General features: G+C 41.8%; 1 protein-coding gene across 1 annotated transcript in view; it reads right to left on the bottom strand.

Annotated features, from left to right (window-relative positions):
• GIGYF2 (GRB10 interacting GYF protein 2) overlaps positions 1-21,227 on the bottom strand; it is a 285,009-nt gene that overhangs the window by 182,663 nt on the left and 81,119 nt on the right. Inside the window, 5 exon segments of the mRNA XM_073625706.1 lie at positions 1,761-1,869; positions 5,066-5,072; positions 5,834-5,901; positions 5,904-5,946; positions 14,694-14,789. Of these exon segments, the coding sequence (XP_073481807.1) occupies positions 1,761-1,869; positions 5,066-5,072; positions 5,834-5,901; positions 5,904-5,946; positions 14,694-14,789 (323 nt within the window).

The following is a 21,227-nucleotide window of genomic DNA, read 5'->3' as shown; positions in this document are numbered from 1 at the left end:
AAAAATTTTGATTCATCAGTCCAAAACACTTGCAGCCTTTTTTCTGCACCCCAGTCCTTATGTTTTCATGCATAGTTGAGTCACTTAGCCTTGTTTTCACATCTGAGGTATTTTTTTTTTGGGCGCAATTCTTTCATGAAGACCACTTCTGTCCAGACCTCTCCGTTAGTAGATGAGTGTACCTGGGTCCCTATGGTGATGGCACTGCTGGACATCTTTTGATGTCAAAGGGAAGCATGATGTGTCTTATCTGCTGTATTAAGTTTCCTTGGCCTCAACATTGCCAGTTTCTTTGTGCTTCTGCCAAAGGGATTGAACGGCACATCTTGAAACCCCAGACTGCTTTGAAATCTTTCCCTGGGAGACACTATGCTGATGCAGTACAACTACCTTGTGTCTTGTTGCTGTGTTCAGTCTTGCCATGGTGTATGACCTGTAACATGAAACTACCTTCCACAACCTTACCTTAATAACAGAGTTTGGCTTTTCCTCGCTCAGTTTTAAGCCTCTTAACACAGCGATTTCCATTTCAGTTAATGACTGTTTTAACCTACATATGAAATTGATGATCATTGGCACTTGCTTAGGATAATTGGTTAATCATACACCCGACTCTAATCCCAAAAAAATCCCGGACTTTGTGCAAGCGTACAAAGTGTGTAAGTGTATGCATTCATGTTGGTTTGAAGCCAAAGGGTAATCACACCAAATATTAATTAGAATGTTTGCTCAATTTGCATTTTGTAAATTGATAAAAAATAAACAAACCACAAATATTTTTGAAAGCATTCTTACTTTACAGTATTTCTTCACACCTGCCTAAAACCTTTGCACAATACTACATGTCACTGGTGACTTAATCCAGAATGGGGGAGCCTCCAGTAGTGGGGTCTGGTGGTGCAAAGCCGAGAAAATCATCCAAAGCTTCAGGATGTTGCTCAGACTCCTCTGATGAGCAAGCCCCCTGGAAGGCCAAGGTGCCCAAAGGGCCGAAATCCTTCTGGAAGACCTTCCAAAACTTGGGATGAAAGAACCCTCCTCCCACCTCTACCCACAGACAGATTCTGGACCCACCAAGCCACCCTTGGCGTCAACAAAATCAGTCTGTCCAGCATTACAGTTTATTCCTCTACCCCTGGAACAAGGAGTTAACCCTTGGAGTGTGTGTGGGTGGATGGATGGATGGGGCACTTGCTCAGAGATCTATGCACTTGAGGTAGCTACTGGTGCTCAAACAGCCCACTCACAAAGAAAGGTTCAGAGACCAGACACGTGCCGAGGCAATGCAAGCAGCTCTGGACATGGAAAGTGCTCGGCAGCTAGTTTTTACTATAATAGAATCTGGAAAGTACACTTGGCAGAACAGAGTGCCTGTATCAGACCAGCCCTACAACATCCAGTTCAGAGGGAACTGGACGTAGCATTTGAAATACCAGACTGAAAAATGCTGGTTGGTCTTTTACACAGCAGAGCTGAATAAAAGAAGTCTATTCTTCTAGAACACTAGCACAAAACTGTAGCGTGCTGGTAGCAGGCAGAGTTATCCTGGGCTGGCCTACATTTTTTTCATCTAATTCTCCTGTAGGTGGCAGTATAACCCAAAAGGTGACTTACTGTGTCAGTCAATAGACAAGAAAGAAACTTGCTTATCCTCATGTCATAACTTGGTAACAGATTATAAAGTAAACATGTGAAACAGAGTGCTATAATATTTCAGCATGGAGTTGGTCTTTCTTTTCCTTTGATGCAAGTTATCTTACCTTTCTTCCCAACTTTGTGACCGATGCATCTCTCGGGCTCCTCGGCCAAACCCACTCTCAACTTCATCAAAACTTCTTTGGTAGAAACCACCTTCCCCTCTTCCTCTGCCTTTAAATTAAGGAGATGAACATAAACTATATGCCAAAAAATTGGATTTTCATACTTACCGTAAGATCTATTTCTTGGAGTTCATTAAAGTGATACTAAACAGAAGTGTTAATTGCCATAATTCAGTCCCATAAATCATATATCATGCCACTGTATTTTGCTTTTTTTTTTTTTTTTTAATCCTCTAGGTATCTTATTCCTGCAACACTGTTGTGTGGTCACATAATCTATCCCTGTTCCTTTGGCATCTGCAGAGAAAGATCTTTGGGAGGGGCTTCTATTACTGTGCTGGTGTATGCTCTCTACAATGTGAGTATCGGGCCAGCCCTGATTGGTGCTGTGCCAGTCACATGACTAAAATGAAAACCGTTTCAGAAGAGCAAATTACAAAACGTCAAATAACCGTTGTACAGCTCCCTATAAATCTTTACTGATCAAATGTGTATTTGTGAATTCATATGGGGGTAGTTTTATTTTTCAAACACCGATTTATATTAAAACTAAGTGTTTTTGTGAGTTTCTAGTGAATGTAATCAATCAGCATTACTATATCCCACCCCTATAGTGTTTAGCAATAGGAAGACATGGAGAAGGAGGGAGGGGAATGTCATTTACCACTGTGTATATGCCCATGTGTGACTATGGTCATGTGAGCTGCACAGATGAGGCAAAAAGAGAAATGAAGAACTTAGAAGGGAACTGAAATTGAGCATGCTCTGTAGAGGACATCAGCTGGTATACACAATATGTAGCTGTACTGGGGACACAGAAGATTGGAGGTACAGTTGAAGGCAGGATCAACCAGGTATTTTTCACTCTACACAAAACAATGCTTAGTGGCTTTGTGAGTATGAACACGCATATATAGCAGCATAGTTTTTCATCCTCTGGGTTAACACTAAGAGACCCAGGATTAGAGACAATTGGGTTATTACAACGCCTACGAAAGGATTGGACACTAGGCTGTTATAACCCCTCCCAGTATGCCTCAGTTTTGTTGAAAAGTAATACCAGGCTCAAGATTATTGGGTAGGGTCCCGCAATGAACTTTAAGAAATGGATTTAAAGGTAAGTACAAAAGAGGAATTTTGACTCTTCCTGTAAATGCCATATCAGTACAGTACACTGGAGTAGATTTGTAGACCATAGTTTATATGACACTACCAGGTGTCCTGATTGGCCGCTGCAGAAACTTTGCTGGGAGCCTACTCTGCTGCACTCAAACACAAATTTAAAGGACACAGGAGCTGATTCTTAGAACACTGGACATTGGTCAAGCAATAAATTAATTTTGAACCTAAATGAAGACATTTTTGGACCTTAAAATCCAAATTGGGTCTGTGAAAATGGGATGTAGAACCCCTAAAATCTTTCACCATAGAATCTAGGGGAATAACCAGTTGATTTAGAAGACACGCAACAGCTGGAACGATAAGGGGGGGGGGGGGGGGGTCAATTGGAGTTATCCTGCTGGGGCAGATGAGTACATTTACCTTTAAGTGAAAACCCAAAGAGGCAACCTACCTCAGAAATGCATTAGTAGCAACTGTTTTGCACACCTGTCTACAGCTCAACAATTAAAGCCAACATTTGGAGAGAATCTCCAAATGTTTATGGGATATTTTGTGCTTTCTTAGGATTGGGGGACACCAGGGATTTTACACAAAGGAAGCAAAACAAAGAAAAGGATACTTTTCATACAAGTACATGGTACGGCTGGCACATGTCAGGGATATGAAATGTTGAGTTTACATGTTCTTTAAGGATCCCAGACAGGTGGCAGCATTCAACAGATCACCGATTTACTAGTTTCAAAGTGGTACACGTCAATAAGAGCTGAAATGGTCTAAAATTGGAAATAATGGCTTGTAACCTCCTCAGGAGCAATATCATCTCCCCCAACAATCTCAGATTCAGAATCAGGCATTTCCTCTGCTGCAGAAGAGCAGAAGTTGCAGGTAGTTAATACGATCTGCAGGGAAAATCTATGTATAGCGATTTAAGATTTCAAGATAATCTGAGTTAATACGAGTTTAAGGTTTGCAACAAATCCCATCACATACTGTATCTCACAAAAGTGAGTACACCCCTCACATTTTTGTAAATATTTTATTATATCTTTTCATGTGACAACACTGAAGAAATTACACTTTGTAAATGTAAAGTAGTGAGTGTACAGCTTGTATAACAGTGTAATTTGCTGTCCCCTCAAAATAAACTCAAACAACCATTAATGTCTAAACCGCTGGCAACAAAACCCCTTAAGTGAAAATGTCCAAATTGCCAATTAGCCATTTTTCCTCCCTAGTGTCATGTGACTTATAAGTTTTACAAGGTCTCAGGTGTGAATGGGGAGCAGGTGTGTTAAATTGGGGTTCTCTCATTACTGGTCACTGGAAGTTCAACATGGCATCTCATGGCAATGAACTCTGAGTATCTGAAAAAAAGAATCGTTGCTCTACATAAAGATGGCCTCCGGCTATAGGAAGATTGCCAAGACACTGAAACTGACCTGCAGCACGTGGTCAAGACCATACAGAGGTTTAACAGGACAGGTTCCACTCAGAACAGGCCTCGCCATGGTAGACCAAAGAAGTTGAGAGCACGTGCTCAGCGTCATATCCAGAGGTTATCTGCCAGCATTGCTGCAGAGGCTGAAGGGGTGGGGGTCAGCCTGTCAGTGCTCAGACCATACATCGCACACTGCATCAAACTGGTCTGCATGGCTGTCGCCCCAGAAAGAAGCCTCTTCTAAAGATGATGCACACGAAAGCCCGCAGTTTGCTGAAGACAAGAAAACTAAGGACATGGATTACTGGAACCATGTCCTGTGGTCTGATGAGATCAATATAAACTTATTTGGTTCAGAAGGTGTCAATCATGTGTGTGGCTGCAACCAGCTGTGGTGTACAAACTCAAGTGTGTCTTGCTTATAGTCAAGCATGGCGGTGGGAGTGTCATGGTCTGGGGCTGCAAGAGTGCTGCCGGCACTGGGGAGCTACAGTTCATTGAGGGAACCATGAATTCCAACATGTACTGTGACATAATGAAGCAGAGCATGATCCCCTCCCTTCGGAGACTGGGCCGCAGGGCAGTATTCAAACATTAACGACCCCCAACACACCTCCAAGACGACCACTGCCTTGCTAAAGAAGCTGAGGGTAAAGGTGTTGGACTGGCAAGCATTTTTCCAGACCTAAACCCTATTGAGCATCTGTGGGGCATCCACAAACGGAAGGTGGAGGAGCGCAAGGTCTCAAACATCCACAATCTCCATGATGTCCTCATGGAGGAAGGAAGAGACTAGAGTGGCAACCTGTGAAGCTCTGGTGAACTCCATGCCCAAGAGAGTTAAATAATGAAGTGCTGGAAAATAATGGTGGCCACACAAAATATTGACAGTTTGGGCCCAATTTGGACATTTTCACTTAGGGGTGTACTCACTTTTCTTGCCAGCGGTTTAGTTAATGGCTGTGTGTTGAGTTATTTTGAGGGGACAGCAAATTTACACTCTTATACAAGCTGTACACTCACTACTTTACATTGTAGCAAAGTATTATTTCTTCAGTGTTGTCACATTAAAAAATAAAATATTAACAAAATGTAAAGATGTACTCACTTTTGTGAGATACTGCACATACTAGCTGGACTTTCGGTACCTGCTGTGGTCTATACAGGAGTAGCAAGGTAATACAATTATACTGATATATCCTGGTAATGAAGTAATTTGAACTACTGATTTTATTTTAGGTGAATAGAAAACCCCTTCTACAGTACAATAAAGTTTTTGATCAAAATTTTGTTTCAAAAGGTTATGCATTACTGAGATGGATGATCCTGTCATATCTAAACTCTGCTTCACCCAAGTCAAAAAAAACAAATTTAAGCAGAGAAATATTGGAATGTCTATGTACACAGGAAAAAAAAAACAACCCAGAACTTTTACCTCCCTACTTACCTCGACTCTAGAAGAACTGCGACCTCTAGGAACCCCTACTACTGTCCCTCCTCCACCACCAGTGCCCCTCCCATGAGGCGCAGCACAGCAGTACTGTTAACAGACATTGAGAAGTTTCTCTGTGGGCAAAAAAGAAAATATTAGTGATCAGTAAAGGAAACATTAGTAACTGGGTAATATTTTCTCTTCTTAAAAGATAACAGAGCAGCTTCAGATGTCAAAAATTAAGAACTAATCTAGATCTCATCTAGATCTAAACTGGTCACCCTTGAAAGGATGCAGAGAAAATACATTCTTTTTAGTGGAAGGGATCGCTCCTCTACGACATGAAGTAGTAGGGGCAGACACAGACAGAACACCACTAACTCCTAAGGGGGGCGCAGACTCCAAATTATTGAGCATTGTCCTAAATGAAAAGACCAGCAACTGATACTGCCACCACCGTCACCTTCCAAAATAAAAAAACAATGCGTTTGTTGATAGTGCGAGCGCTTTTTCACAGCGATCAAATCTCGACACCTTCTCTTCCGCTCCTCCACCCATGTAATCGCTCAAGAAATATTATAACACTACTAAAGCTGCCTACCAACTCAAAGTAACCATGTTTGGGAAATTCAATTCACACACACACACAAAAAGAAATTGACATACCTGTAAATTCCATATCTTGCAGTATAGTACAGGATGCTGCAATCGATTCATAGTCTATGGTTTATATGCCACTACATTCAGGTGATTGGACACTGGCAAAAACTTAATTGGGTCTGCCCCTGTATAACCCTGCCCACTCCATGAGCATCCAGTTTTGTTAGCTAGCAACAGAGAGATCACAGGAAAGACAGAAGGGACTGGTGCTCTGTACTGTACTCCAGGATACGGTATTTACTTGTACATCAAAAAAAAAAAATAATAATTTTGACTTGCCTGTAAACCCATTATCTTGGAGTACGGTACAAGATACTGGCTGAGTATTCATAGACTCTGCGTTAAAGTCTTGTACCTTCAAGTTTTTAGAAACTGCCACGTTTTTGAGGACACAACCATGGGTGTCCTTTATCTTCTTTCAGATTAAGTTAAAAGGAATTTTGACTTGTCTTAAATTCCATGTTTTGGGAATGCAACACAGGGCACTCTCTCTTATATTCCTGGGATACTCTGCATTGCTTTCTACAAAACTGAGCTTCAACAACCACGCTGTTAAAGCTAGTGACTAAGAAGCAGGATGGAATAGAGGGCCCTATGACAGCTGGTCTGGCCTACTGAGAAGAAGACAGGGGTCGACTTCTAGATATCCAACTATAGAATAAATAGCTGTGTCAGGGGCACCTCATGTAAGCTCGATTGTGAAAACAATCATACCAAGGTCTATTTGTGTAATGCAGTATGGCATTATACATTTTCAAATGTTTTTGTTGATTTAACCAAGCATTAATGTAGTTATAGTCCCTGTGTCATTTATTTGCCTTGCAATGATGGGCCCACATGCTGTGGCTGCAATTTGCAGTGTCATGGTTGATCAGTTCCCTATGTCCATGTATTCATTCACCTAGCTTGCCCCTTATATGCTAAAGGGACAGGAAACTACCTGTTTTGGCCACACAAAGTCCAGTGCATGATGAAACACATCTCTTGCCTTTATTGCTCTGCCTGCTTGTCTCTGCTTTTGATCTAACCAATGTTAAGCTCTCACCTGCAAAAACACTAGACCAAGACTTGGGCATAGTGGGATATGTTGTTTCTGAACAGAAAATGTCAGTTCTTAGACTGCAAACAGAGCTCATGCATTGATCTGTACAAAGCCATGCCACATGCCTCATGTTTTCAACACAAACTGCTGACATGGAATGTGAAGATTTACTCTACCATAAACTGTGCATACAAGGCAACATATAACACAATGAAGCTACAAGATAAAATATACATCTTATGCTGGTGTAAAAGCACAAATTGCAGATAGGAAGGTTTTTATTGCCTTTTAAGGACAGAAGTTTTATGTAGGTGTTGGTAAGCCCTGAAGTCCTGCGTAGGAAAAAGGTGACAAACACCAGTAGAAACTTAGCAGAACTAGGAGAGAATAGTAGAGGACAGCAATTAAGAGTAATTGTACATTTTCAGTAAAAGGTGATGATTTTTAGGTGAAGATTTTTTAGACATTTTTAAATGAGAGTTAGCGTCATAGACCCCCCCCCCCCCCCCATCACCTCATAAGCGACAACAACCTACTGACATTAAGGTTTTTCAGCAGCTCTGGTGAGCTTAGAGAGGGAAATTTTGCTACGACTGCAAAGACCAGCAGTATGGCAATTACATCTAGGAAGGGCACATAAATGAGAAAAGAACAGTAGGACATATGTAACGCAAGCGTAAAGTGTGATTTTGAATAGGAGTCTGAAACATCTCTCATCAGTAGCTGCCTTAACGAATTCATTAAGGGACTTGCCAAAGAATAAATAAATCGCCCTGATGAAGATACCATATTTCTCTTGTATCGACACAGGGAGGGGACTGGATGGGGCAGGAGACAGCTGGTCTACCTTATGGAGTAGGAGCACACGATCTCATCCACGGCTTGGCGCCATTAAGACATGCTATAGAGAGGTGCAATAACGCACCAGACCCATGTGAGTACCCTATAATAGGGCTTTGTTTGCAGTAAATAAAATCTTTTAAAAACGGTATCTTCTTTTTGATATTTATATGTGAGGAGGCTACATCTTTGAGCAGTGTTTGGACCTTGCAACCTGACCTGGAACCCGTTTTTGATGTTTCAAAAGCGTGTATTGACCAAACTTAATTGCGAGGTCACACGCTCTGAGGTGAGCGGCCATTACCTTGGGGATCACCCGATTGTAATCACTGGTGCAGATTGCTATATTCACAGTCACCTATCAAGTCACGTTTATTATTGCTGTATTAAGGACACTGAAAATTGATCCTGGGTGGTCAGAGCATAACGGACTTATATGCACTTGAGCAGTTTATGGGTCACTTTGGCATCAATATTTATATTTTATGAAATGTGTGTATATTCACGCTATATGATGTTGTACGTTGAATTTTTTAGGTTTTTGCTGCAGGTTCAGCAGATTAAAGCGGAGTTCCAATGTCAAATCTTTTTTTTTTTTTATCAATTCTGAAGTTCATATAATGTAAATGTACCAGTCACTTGTTTTTTCCAATATAACCCCCGATGTCAGATTTCTTATTAAAAAAACGAACTTATATAATATGTTCTTGGCAGTTGTCATCTTGCCTTTGGGCATGTGAAGCTCACAAGCAGACATTTCCGGGATACGGTGATGCTGAGCTACCAGCATGCACCGCCCGTTCCCGTGAATGTGCACTATGTACTGTGAGCAGCGCCATAAGTTTCCGACGTTGCCATCACAACGAGCGTCATCTTCGGAAGTGACTGCCACGTTGTGATGGCAACGAAGATAAACAAAAGCACTCAGATGAATGGAGGTGTAAGAAATGCCTCCAAGACGTGCTGGCGTCATCGCGTCACTTCCGGTTTCGGAAGATCGTGATAATTAGCAGCAGCTAGCCACACTGACTCCTGGGAATATAAAGGGGAAGGGGACAGGACAGAATGTTTGGCAGATGATCTGCCGGGAACGATCAGCACACCATCCCATTATCGGCTGAATTCTCCCACTCAATCACGATTTATATAGAGAGGCGCATTGACGCGCCTGGCTAATGCAAGTACCCCGTGTGGGATCTTTTACTGCGTTTCAATAAATTGTTTTAATATACTGCACCATGAAGTCCTCCTTTTTCTGTTGACATACTGAGGCATAAATGGGGACCAAGGTCACACGCTCTAAGGTGAGCGTCCAATACCTAGGCAGGAGAACCTGAGTGAGAATACAGCACTTTGCTATTGGATTATTTTCACAGCATTTACCGAATCGCATGGATTTTTTTGGAGCACTTATAGACTGTCATTTTTTTTTGAACTTTGCACAGCACATTAAAGCGCTTTCACTTATTTTTAATATTTTGGATCAATTGCTTTTAATGATCCTATGGACTTTTGGTTTTAAAGCATACAGATAAATATCACGTGAATGCACATTGTCACTTTATTATAATCATTTGCAATATTGCATGTTTTATTATAATTTTTATGTATTGCACTATTATCGCTTTATAGCTATTATGTTATAGTTTTATATATTATTTAGTTTCACAGTACTGTTAGCACAGTGTATATATTTTTGATTTATTTGCTGGGAATACTGATTTTTAGCTCCCAGGAGACAATGGCGATACCCACGGGTGGCTTAGACAGGAAACGGCACAACAATAAAAGGCTAAAAAGGTAACCCTTTGGCCAAAAAAAAAAAAAAAAAAAAACTACTATTTCCATTTGTTAATATATATGATACCAGCATGTTAATAAGATGAACTTTGGAAATTGTGTGGAACTCCGCTTTAAGGGGATAGCACAGCACATGATTTATTAATATATCTGTGATTCTTACACGTTAGTATGGGACGTGATTAGCGCTAGCAGCTGCCATTATTATAAGATAGGGGAACTTTGATTTGGTAGCTCGCAAAACCTTTACTATTGACTTGCCAAAGAAGTTTGCCCTTGAAGGGCATGCGCAAAAAGGCGTCTTTCCCATATTGGAGCAGTTGCCCAGGTATTAAATTGGTTGAAAAAGAAGGTGGTTTTTCACCTTCATGCATTCTATGCATCAAGGTAAAAACTCTTCTGTGTTCGATAATGAATCAATAACATGCAATATATTATATCAAAAACAACAAATGCGATCCAATGATCAATTAATCCAAATGAGCCAAAATCAAAGTGTGTTATTCAGTGTCCCATGTTCTCATCTTCAATATCACGAAAACCTTCTCAGTGGGTGTTTATGCCAAGGTGTAAACCTCCACAGCATGACTGACCAGAAATATGACCTTCTAATCAATGGGTCAGCTCTCAATCAATACTCCACAATTGCATATCTTTCCAAGAGAACATCTCAGTATGACTCCGTTGTAAACAAATATGGGTGAAAAAATACTCATCTCATAAAGCCATTTATTAGTAAAACCACATAAAAACATAGAAATGTGTACTGACATGAATCAATTGGGTATGTGACACTAAAAATCTCAAATGTAACTCTAATGCCCAGTACACACGGTCGGATTTTCCGACAGAAAATGTGTGATAGGACCTTGTTGTCGGAAATTCCGACCGCGTGTAGGCTCCATCACAAATTTTCCATCGGATTTTGAAAGTTTGAGAGCAGGATATAAAATTTTCCGACAACAAAATCTGTTGTCGGAAATTCCGATCGTGTGTACACAAATCCGACGGACAAAGTGCCACGCATGCTCAGAATAAATAAAGAGATGAAAGCTATTGGCCACTGCCCCGTTTATAGTCCCGACGTACGTGTTTTACGTTACCGCGTTTAGAACGATCGGATTTTCCGTCAACTTTGTGTGACCGTGTGTATGCAAGACATGTTTGAGCCAACATCCGTCGGAAAAAATCCTAGGATTTTGTTGTCGGGATGTCCGAACAAAGTCCGACCGTTTGTACGGGGCATAAGAGATCTCGGCTGACAGACAAGCCCTGCACTACGTGTTTCGGCGGAATGCTGTCTTCAGGGACAGATTAGACGATATAATGCCACTTTACTCCTTATAGCTCTGTTATTTCAATTGGCTTTATCCGGTGTAAAAAAAAAAAAAAAAACAAAAAAAAAAAAACAAATCTAACATGGATGCACTCTCATACTACTCAAAGTATAATCTATAGACTAAATATTCCACAAATTTAGAGAACAATTCTGGCGCACAGAGATTATAATGTCCAGCTAGCCTATATATGTCTCACTATATACCCCGGATATAAGCAGGTAGTAACAAGTCCAATAGTTTCAATCCTTTGTAGGAGAATTAAGGGGGAAGGGGGTTCGGGACCACCTGTTATCCTCAGAGTTGTGACCAGCTCTGAGAAGACTAATAGGGAGAAAAGAGAAGGAAGGAGAAGAAAGGAAGCAAGCGCCAGCTAAGTGTAGTATCCCAGGTAAAGGATTTATTATCAAAGGATTAAAAACATTCACAAAGAGTTTTAAAAACAAGATATGCTCATCTAGTGTAATGGTGGTTCTTCATTATCCAAGGGACCTCTCCTCATTACCCTCTTTTTTATAATATATAGATACAGATATAGATATAGATAGGAGAGCCTGTCTCATTTCTTGAGGCCAAAAATATCAGTACAGTACAGATATCCTCAAAATGACCCCTTTTTTGGAATGTAGACAGTCCAAGGTATTTAGTAAGATGCACGGCGAGTTTTTTAAAATTCTCATTTTGGAAAATTAAGAAATACATTTTCTTCTTTTTTTTTTTTTTTAACATATACTGTCACCAGTGCAGTACAGCGTCATCATAGAATGGGTGTGGCGGTGATCAGGGACACTGACTGATGACAGTACGAATATATTTTGACCAGAGCTATATAAAGTTACCATAGTAACATTGTACTACTCTGGGGACGTGATCAGTTTTTTTTTGTTTTTTTAACACATTTTGTTTGCATATAGCAATTATTTCTAATATTAAATGCAAGCACTTTACTGAATGAAATCAATTAATTCTGGTTCTTTTGTTGTGATTAGCTGTGATTGGCCACAGCTGATCACATGGCACAGATGGCCTGTGATTGGCCCAGTCTGTACCAAATGATCACTGTGACCAATCACAGCTAGCAACACAATTTTACACAATAGATGGCTTGAAAGGAAGCCAGCCATGGTTTACAACTGTCATGTGACCTGCTGTGATTGGTTACAGTGGTCATATGGTACCGGCAGCAGGCCGGTACAGTGATTACTCATCAGCTGTGTCTGGTGGACAGAGCCGGTGATAGGCTGCGCAGACCAGCGGCCACACAATCAGGCTCGATGAGAGGCCAGCCCCGGCGTCATTCTCTCATAGGCAACGCAGGAACCAGTTAAAGAAGGGGGTACACTTAATTCTAACACTATCGCCTTATTAAGTGCAAGAATGGCTGGGGACAGACCATTTTTTCTTAAATTCTGCATCCACAGGATACAAGGCTTCAAAATTATTAGGCAGGAAATTTGGTCAATCGTTGATAAGGCAAAACTTGCATGATCCAGAGTGGGAAAAGGCTTTCCAAAGGAAAAGTCTTCATCTTCAGGCACTTTTGAGTAGGTGGAAATTGTGCAGCACCAGGCACATCCATTTAGAGATTAGAACACAGAGGCATGGTTAATGAATCCACAGTAACCAGAATGTGGTGAGAGGATAAGTGAGTAAATTCTTTAAATAGTGGGAGGAGAGAATCCTGCACCCCTGTGGAAAATACTCATCCCCTCTGGTTTGTGCTGCAGCAGGTGAGTTAGACAATTATGATGTTTGAGTTATAATCAGGGGGAGGTGAGGCACAAGTTCACCTGCAGTTGATAGTCCTTTTGATTCAAGATGTGGGGATAACTTATGAAATAGGTCAGACAGAATTGATGCAAACTCAGCCTTAGTCAAACAGGTTGCAGCATGCCTGTAAGGGAGTGGTGTCAGTGTTAGACCGTGCTCTGGAATGAGGGAACCACTAGTACCTGGAGAAAAACTTGGTTTCTTCTGGACCTGCAGTGGACTCACTGCTGTCTATCCTGTGTGTTCTGGCTCCCAAGCTCCTGTAGTCCTCCATTGCTAACTGAGGGTATTGCACACAGGGTACTTACTGAATGGATGTGGATTATGGGCGTTTACCGTGTCTGATATAAAGGAGTCATGGTAACTCAGGCACTGAGTTCCAATGGCTGGATGGATGGATGGATGCAGTTGGGCAACAAGTGATGTGGCAAATGATCAGTTTGCACTGACATCAGAAAATGGTAGCTGGAAGTGCGCAGTTAAGAGTCTTCAGCACTACATCAAAAGCTGGAAAGAAACTTCGGGTTTGAAGGTTGAAAATAACTGCCAAATTTGAAAATGTTAAAGTTATAACGACGTTACACATTATTCTGAATAGTGAGACAATACAGTGAGGAAAAAAACACTAAGAGTGGAAGTCTGCGTACACTGGTGCCCTGTGAATTACTTGTGTGCATAGTACTGCGGTATGTCCTGTAGAATAAGGATCTACAGAATCATGCCAGGAACGATGCTCCCGTACAGGGTTCAGCCATCACTGTGGGCATACCCTTAGAGGAATCGATGTCTAGGTGCCATAGAAGTGGAACATGACCATAGACTTGTAGAGAACCCATCACCAACTCCACTCTGTGTCAGGTCAGGCCAGTTCTACGACTGCAGGGTCCGACTACAGTTCCCAAGGTGTGCTCGGCTACAGTTCCAAAATCCGAACTACTGAGTTATGCAATAAGCAGTCAGATTTTGACAGAAGTGCCAGTCAAAGGAAGTTAAATTTGGGGTCAAGATAGTAGAAAAAACTTCTCTGAAAAGGAAAATGCATCCATCACCCAAGGACACTAGCAAAAACACTGGATACTCACTGAGAGATCGGTGTTATACAGGGACACCAGGGGGATAGACCCAACAAAGATTTTGCCAGTGTCCAATCACCTAAAAGGAAGAGGCATGTAATCCATGGTCTATGAAATGAGTCCTGTGTCCTATAGTGTACAATAAAGATAATATATAGACAGCTTGCAGAATTATATTCTCTCAAAAAATCTTATTTGTAAAGTGTGTCACTTGAGAACAAGATACCTTCTCCTACCAGGCCACTGCAAGCTGTTGGCTAAGCCCCATAAGCCCTTGCGGCTTTTCTGAAGTAAGCCACCAAGTCAACATCTGTCATACTGCACATATATGTGGGCTTGTTAGTTTGTTGAGAACCCACCTGCTCCTCCTCAGTGAATGGAACAAGTGCCAATGGTAGTAGGGGCTCCTCTTTCAAAATAGGCTGAAACTCTTTGTCCACGAGATCTGAAGGGACCTGCAACACACATAATGACAAGTAAATGCCTGGCCTTTAATAAAAAACCGGGCAAGCAAAAATTACCGGACTTTACATTTCTTCATGTTTCTAGTGCTTTAGAATGAAAGTTGAAAAAATAATTAGTCACTAAGGGAAAGAGTAATTGTTCTTTCTGATCATTTAACCACTTCCCGCCCGGCCCATAGCAGATGACGGCCGGGCGGTGGTTCAGTTATCCTGACTGGGCGTCATATGACGTCCAGCAGGATAACATGTCGCCGTGCGCCCACATCGCGGCGATCGGTGGAGCGGTGTGTCAGTCTGACACACCGCTACACCGATTTTGGTAAAGAGCCTCCAGCGGAGGCTCTTTACCACGTGATCAGCCGTGTCCAATCACGGCTGATCACAATGTCAATAGGAAGAGCTGTTGATCGGCTTTTCCTCACTCGCGTCTGACAGACGCGAGTAGAGGAGAGCCGATCGGCAGCTCTCCTGGCAGGGGAGGTCTGCGCTGATTGTTTATCAGCGCAGCCCCCCCCTCAGATCACCACACTGGACCACCAGGGATCGCCACTAGGACCACCAGGGAAGGGGCAACATGTGGATGGCCAGGTATGTACCCCATGGCCATCCACATGTGCCCAGTCAGTGCCCAATCTGTGCCAATCAGTGCCCACAAATGGGCACTGATTGGCACCATTATGTTGCAGTGATGCCCAGCAATGCCACCCTTAGGGGCATCAGTGCAACCAGTGTCATCAGTGCCACCTGTCAGTGCCCATCTGTACCCATCAGTGCCACCCATCAGTGCCACCCATCAGTGCCACCCATCAGTGCCAACTATCAGTGCCACCCATCAGTGCCAACTATCAGTGCCACCCATCAGTGCCAACTATCAGTGCCACCCATCAGTGCCAACTATCAATGCCACCTATGAGTGCCCATCGGTGCCGCATACCAGTGCCGCCATATCAGTGCCCGTCAGTGCCGCCATATCAGTGCCCGTCAGTGCCGCCATATCAGTGCCCGTCAGTGCCGCCATATCAGTGCCCGTCAGTGCCGCCATATCAGTGCCCGTCAGTGCCGCCATATCAGTGCCCGTCAGTGCCGCCATATCAGTGCCCGTCAGTGCCGCCATATCAGTGCCCGTCAGTGCCGCCATATCAGTGCCCGTCAGTGCCGCCATATCAGTGCCCGTCAGTGCCGCCATATCAGTGCCCGTCAGTGCCGCCATATCAGTGCCCGTCAGTGCCGCCATATCAGTGCCCGTCAGTGCCGCCATATCAGTGCCCGTCAGTGCCGCCATATCAGTGCCCGTCAGTGCCGCCATATCAGTGCCCGTCAGTGCCGCCATATCAGTGCCCGTCAGTGCCGTCATATCAGTGCCCGTCAGTGCCGCCATATCAGTGCCCGTCAGTGCCGCCATATCAGTGCCCGTCAGTGCCGCCATATCAGTGCCCGTCAGTGCCGCCATATCAGTGCCCGTCAGTGCCGCCATATCAGTGCCCGTCAGTGCCGCCATATCAGTGCCCGTCAGTGCCGCCATATCAGTGCCCGTCAGTGCCGCCATATCAGTGCCCGTCAGTGCAGCCATATCAGTGCCCGTCATTGAAGAAGAAAACGTACTTATTTACAAACAATTTTAACAGAAACAAAGAAAAACTTGTTTTTTTTTCAAAATTTTCGGTCTTTTTTTATTTGTTGCGCAAAAAATAAAAACCACAGAGGTGATCAAATTCCACAAAAAGAAAGCTCTATTTGTGGGAACAAAGTGATAAAAAATTTGTTTGGGTACAGTGTTGCATGACCGCGCAATTGTCATTCAAATTGCGACAGCACTGAAAGCTGAAAAGTGGACTGGGCGGGAAGGTGTCTAAGTGCCTGGTATTGAAGTGGTTAAATTATGATTTACAGCATTATCATAGTGTAAATGACTTAGGGGGCTGAAAACTTTTTTTTAATAATGATGCATTCATATTTTCACTGTTGCTATAAACAAACAAAGCCTGTGCGAGATCCTATTGCTTTCAGGATATTTTAAATAAGATTCAGGAAAGGAGGGGGGAGAAAAATAGGGGAATAAAAAGAAATACAAAAATTACATTAGAATATTATATAGAACATGTAGTATGTCACAGCAAAACCACATAGTGCATTTTTTCATAGGAATACAAACAGCCATGCACAACCCCTTGGCATAAAACACATGCATATACATAATGAATTTGATCTGCACTGCAGGCAGGGAGGTCAGAAGTGTATTTTTCTTTTTTTTACAAAGTCAGAGAAGGTGCTCTTATCACCTATCTCAACTAAAAGAAAATTGCCAGAAAAATTCAAAAAAAATTATATGATTGGGGCTCAAGTATAGCAACACAGAGGAAACTCCCATAATACAGTTTGAAAGTAAACCTTTCCTCAAAGACAAATGAAGAATGGCATCCCACTAGAAGATGCTAGTTGCCTGGCTTTTACACCGACCTGAAAACGACTTGGAATAACTTAAACAGTAACTCCACTTCTGTTAAAAAACAAAAAAAACAAACATATCTTCTCTGGGAGATCTACAGTATATACATATAGGGGCGTTCAAGTCAAACCGGGACTTTTAATTTAACAGGTATTAAAAGGGTAGCTAGCGTGGTGGTACTACACACAATAATAAGTGGAAAGGGTGTCCTATTACTGATAGGTGGCGCAAAGGTCACGGGCCAGTCCGGAGACCGTTAATCAAGGTGGCAGACTACAGTGTTAGTGCATGCATGGAACAGCGTGTGATGAAGTTTCTGTAAACAAAAGTGTAAAACCCGCAGATATCTACAGAAGACTTCAAAAGCACACTACAGTGATGAGACGCTCAGCCGCAGTAAGACATATGAATGTTGTAAAGCAGAGGGCAACTGTGTGTAGCAACCTCCCAAGCACCCCCCAGTTACTTACCTGAGCCCCATCTCTCTCCAGCGATGTCCACGAGTGTCTAAGCCATCTGGGACACTCCTCCTGATTGGCTGAAACAGAGCAGCGGTGTCATTGGCTCCCGCAGCTGTCAAAGTCAGTCAGCCAATCAGGGGAGAGAGGGGGTGGGGCTCCATGTCTAAATGGATACACGGAGCTCTGACTCGGCTCAGGTGCCCCCATAGAGAGCTGCTAGGTGAGGGGGCTCTCGATAGGAGGGAGGGGCCAGAAGCAGCAAAGAGGGACCCCAGAAGAGGAGGATATGGGCTGCTCTGTGCAAAACCACTGCACAGAGGAGATAAGTATAACTTTGTTTTTGTTTTTTAAACAAAAGACTTTACAAGCACTTTAAACTTTGTTGCAGAGTCCTTCCCATTGCTGCTCTGCAGAGAATTGATTTTCTGTTGCAAAGGAAGCCTAAAATCCAACTTGTATCTTAAAGCAAACGTCTTGGAAAATCAGTAAGCCAATCACACAAACAGGAATCGACATTTATAGGGGACTTCTGTACAGCCATGCTATATGGATCCCGACCAGGTTGCCATAATGCATTGTATTTTACAGAAAATTACAGCGCTGCTGCTTAAAAAGGAAAGATAATTTTTATTCAATTTCAATATGGCTTGTGTAGCAAATGTATATGCCATATTTTTATTTGCCTTTTTTTCAAAAGTCGTTACCCTTTAAATACTTGAAATCAGATATCAAGATGGTCAGCAATGACAGGTAGGCAACTGGGAATTGCAGAATGAGCAGCAGCAAGTACAAAAACAATTTAGGGCGCATCAAATGTGCAATATGTTACAATGTAAACCTATAGATTATGCAAAGAAAGTGCTATAGTGCATGAACAACAAATGTGCTGCATTTGCAATAAAGTGATCAAGGAGATCCTGGAGCTGATTGGATTGTTACTATTTGCTAATGAGGCTATTATCGCTCACCCTGAGATTTGGCTGAGGCATTGAAGCACCGTGACTCAGATATAGAAGTCACACACAATTTCTGCTGACTGGCGATTGGAGTCTTTCTGCCAGGATCTGGACAAGATATCTTTTTTGAAGATACGTGGTTTTTCATGCCTGAGGGTCACTTTGTGGCCACTACTATCTGGTGAGCGCTTAGATATACCACTTCGAGTGAAGCACGAATAAGAATGCATGTGCACTTTATTAAGTGGTGATTGGATTACTAAGAAGAACTTTGGGTGTTTTCTTAAAAATATTTGAGGACATAGGAGGCAGGAGGCGGAGCCTAGCGGAGCAGACATGCATTGTTAGAGCTCCACACCACTGAGGAGAGAAGAGAAGGACAAAGCGGAGCCTGCAGGCTCAAAAGGTATCCATTTGAACCTTTTTGCCCCAGGGGACAAACTGTGAAAGTTTGGGCAGGAAATATGGTACTGGGAGGAAACCGTGGCAGAAATAAAAATCACCTCACAAAGAGCTCACAGGTACTCACTGCAGCTGAAGCAGCTCCAGTCACCTCACAAGATACAGCATCAGGGCGCTCTCACAGACAGAAAATGTCACAGCAAGACTCTCCATTTGAGTCAGATACAGAACAAATCCTCTCACAAACTTCTCCACAAGCCTCCTCAGTATCCCCAGTAATATTATTACAATTTGAAAAGATGCTTCATAAGGCTTTAAAACAAACCTCAGACCAAATAACAAAAAGCCTAACCAAAGAAATAAGAGAGCTGGGAAACCGCACCGCAGCCTTAGAAATAAAAATGGATGAAATTGAAATTACAACCCAAGAAAATATAACAGAATTGGAACAATTAAAAAAAGAGAATTTAATACTTCAAACTAAGCTCGAAGATTATGAAAATAGAGCCAGACGTTCAAACTTGCGCATAAGGGGAATACCTGAAACTGTGACAGACCTGCAATCTACTATTACTGCTCTATTACAAGAACTAAAGCCAGATATCCCTATTGAACGTTTAGAACTGGACAGAGTACACAGAGCCCTCACAGCCAAAAAGAAAGATGGACCCCCACGTGATATAATCACAAAATTTCATTATTACAGAACGAAAGAACAAATACTAATTGCTGCAAGAGAAAAAAAGGAACTTAATTTTCAAGGACACAATTATCAAATTTTTGCTGACCTATCCCAACTTACTATTACTAAAAGACGATCCATGAAACCCCAACTAATGGAACTGCAACGCCACAAAATTATGTATCAATGGGGCTTCCCCTTTTCAGTCAGATTTAACTACCAAGGTACAATTTACAGAAGCAGATCAGCAGATGAACTACAACAAACCCTTTTAAAATTAAATCTGACAGAACCCACAAGCAGCAACACTCCCACACGCAGAAGAATGGCATCATCTTCACCTTCAGGCAGCACCCAGAAAATTCCAGAACAAAATGGGAATCATCATTCTCACAAAAGAGGCCGTTATGCCACATCATCCATGGACCAAGAAGATTCAATGGACTGACATCCTAATTCCTGATATCTCTTCATTTATTATACTAAGAGATGGTTCTCTATAAAAAAACCTATATTTATAACTGAATGTAACTGCATTCTGATAGTCACACACTGTGTGGGATCATGTTACATTCCAGTTATATTTCTTATTACTTCTGATTCATATAGCCTTAGAATATATAAGTGAAATAAGGAAAATCTTGTTCAGTTATATATTATCAGGTAATAACAATAGATTTATTACTTTTTAGGACAAATATGTTCAATAATCCAGAAGTAATGGAAGCTTTTTTTTTTTTTTTTTTTTTTTTTTTTCCTTTTTCTTAAAACAAATATATTATTACCTAACTCTAGTTCCTAGAATTATGTTTTTGTTTATTCTAATCTGAAGCAATACAACCTAAATTTTATGAGTTAACATATCTAAACAGTTACATATGAATAAAATATGTAATTGTTTACTCTAAAAGGGTTAAAACCCCAAAATAATTCAAACTATCTTCATCAATACCAAAGTTATTAACAGTACCTTTCTAACTGAATTATTTAGCCTAGGGCAAGACTAACCATATACAACCACCCTGGAATAAATAATTTCAACAAAAACTATATTCTGCACTCCAACTAATGAAACATCAATTTGATGTCTTTTGACATAGCACTTCTCTCCTGTAAGCGGAAGATCCGTGTACCCCCATTAGCCCTCCTCATTCTCCCAACCATATTATGTGGGAGTGTGACGAAGGCACTTATTCCCCTGAGAGAGATATTTATTCTCTTTCAGGGGTAAATTGTGATTACTTGCAAAAAATAATTTATACAATGTATCATCTAATCACACATGTTTTTTGTTTACTCTTTACTCCAGAATTCACTGGTTTCTTTTCTATCTATTCATCTCTTCAGTCCACACAGGTTGATCTGCGCAGTCAGCTCTGCATAACAAAAAGTAAGTCAAAACTATTTGATCTGTTGCCATGGCACCACTGAATATACTTTCCCTGAATGTTCAGGGAATAAATGTCCCTCAAAAAAGGACCA

This window comes from Aquarana catesbeiana, linkage group LG04 (assembly GCF_042186555.1).
Source record: "Aquarana catesbeiana isolate 2022-GZ linkage group LG04, ASM4218655v1, whole genome shotgun sequence".
NCBI lineage: Eukaryota > Metazoa > Chordata > Amphibia > Anura > Ranidae > Aquarana > Aquarana catesbeiana.
The sequence above is the reverse complement of the archived record's forward strand: the minus strand, read 5'-3'. Positions and strand labels throughout refer to the sequence as shown.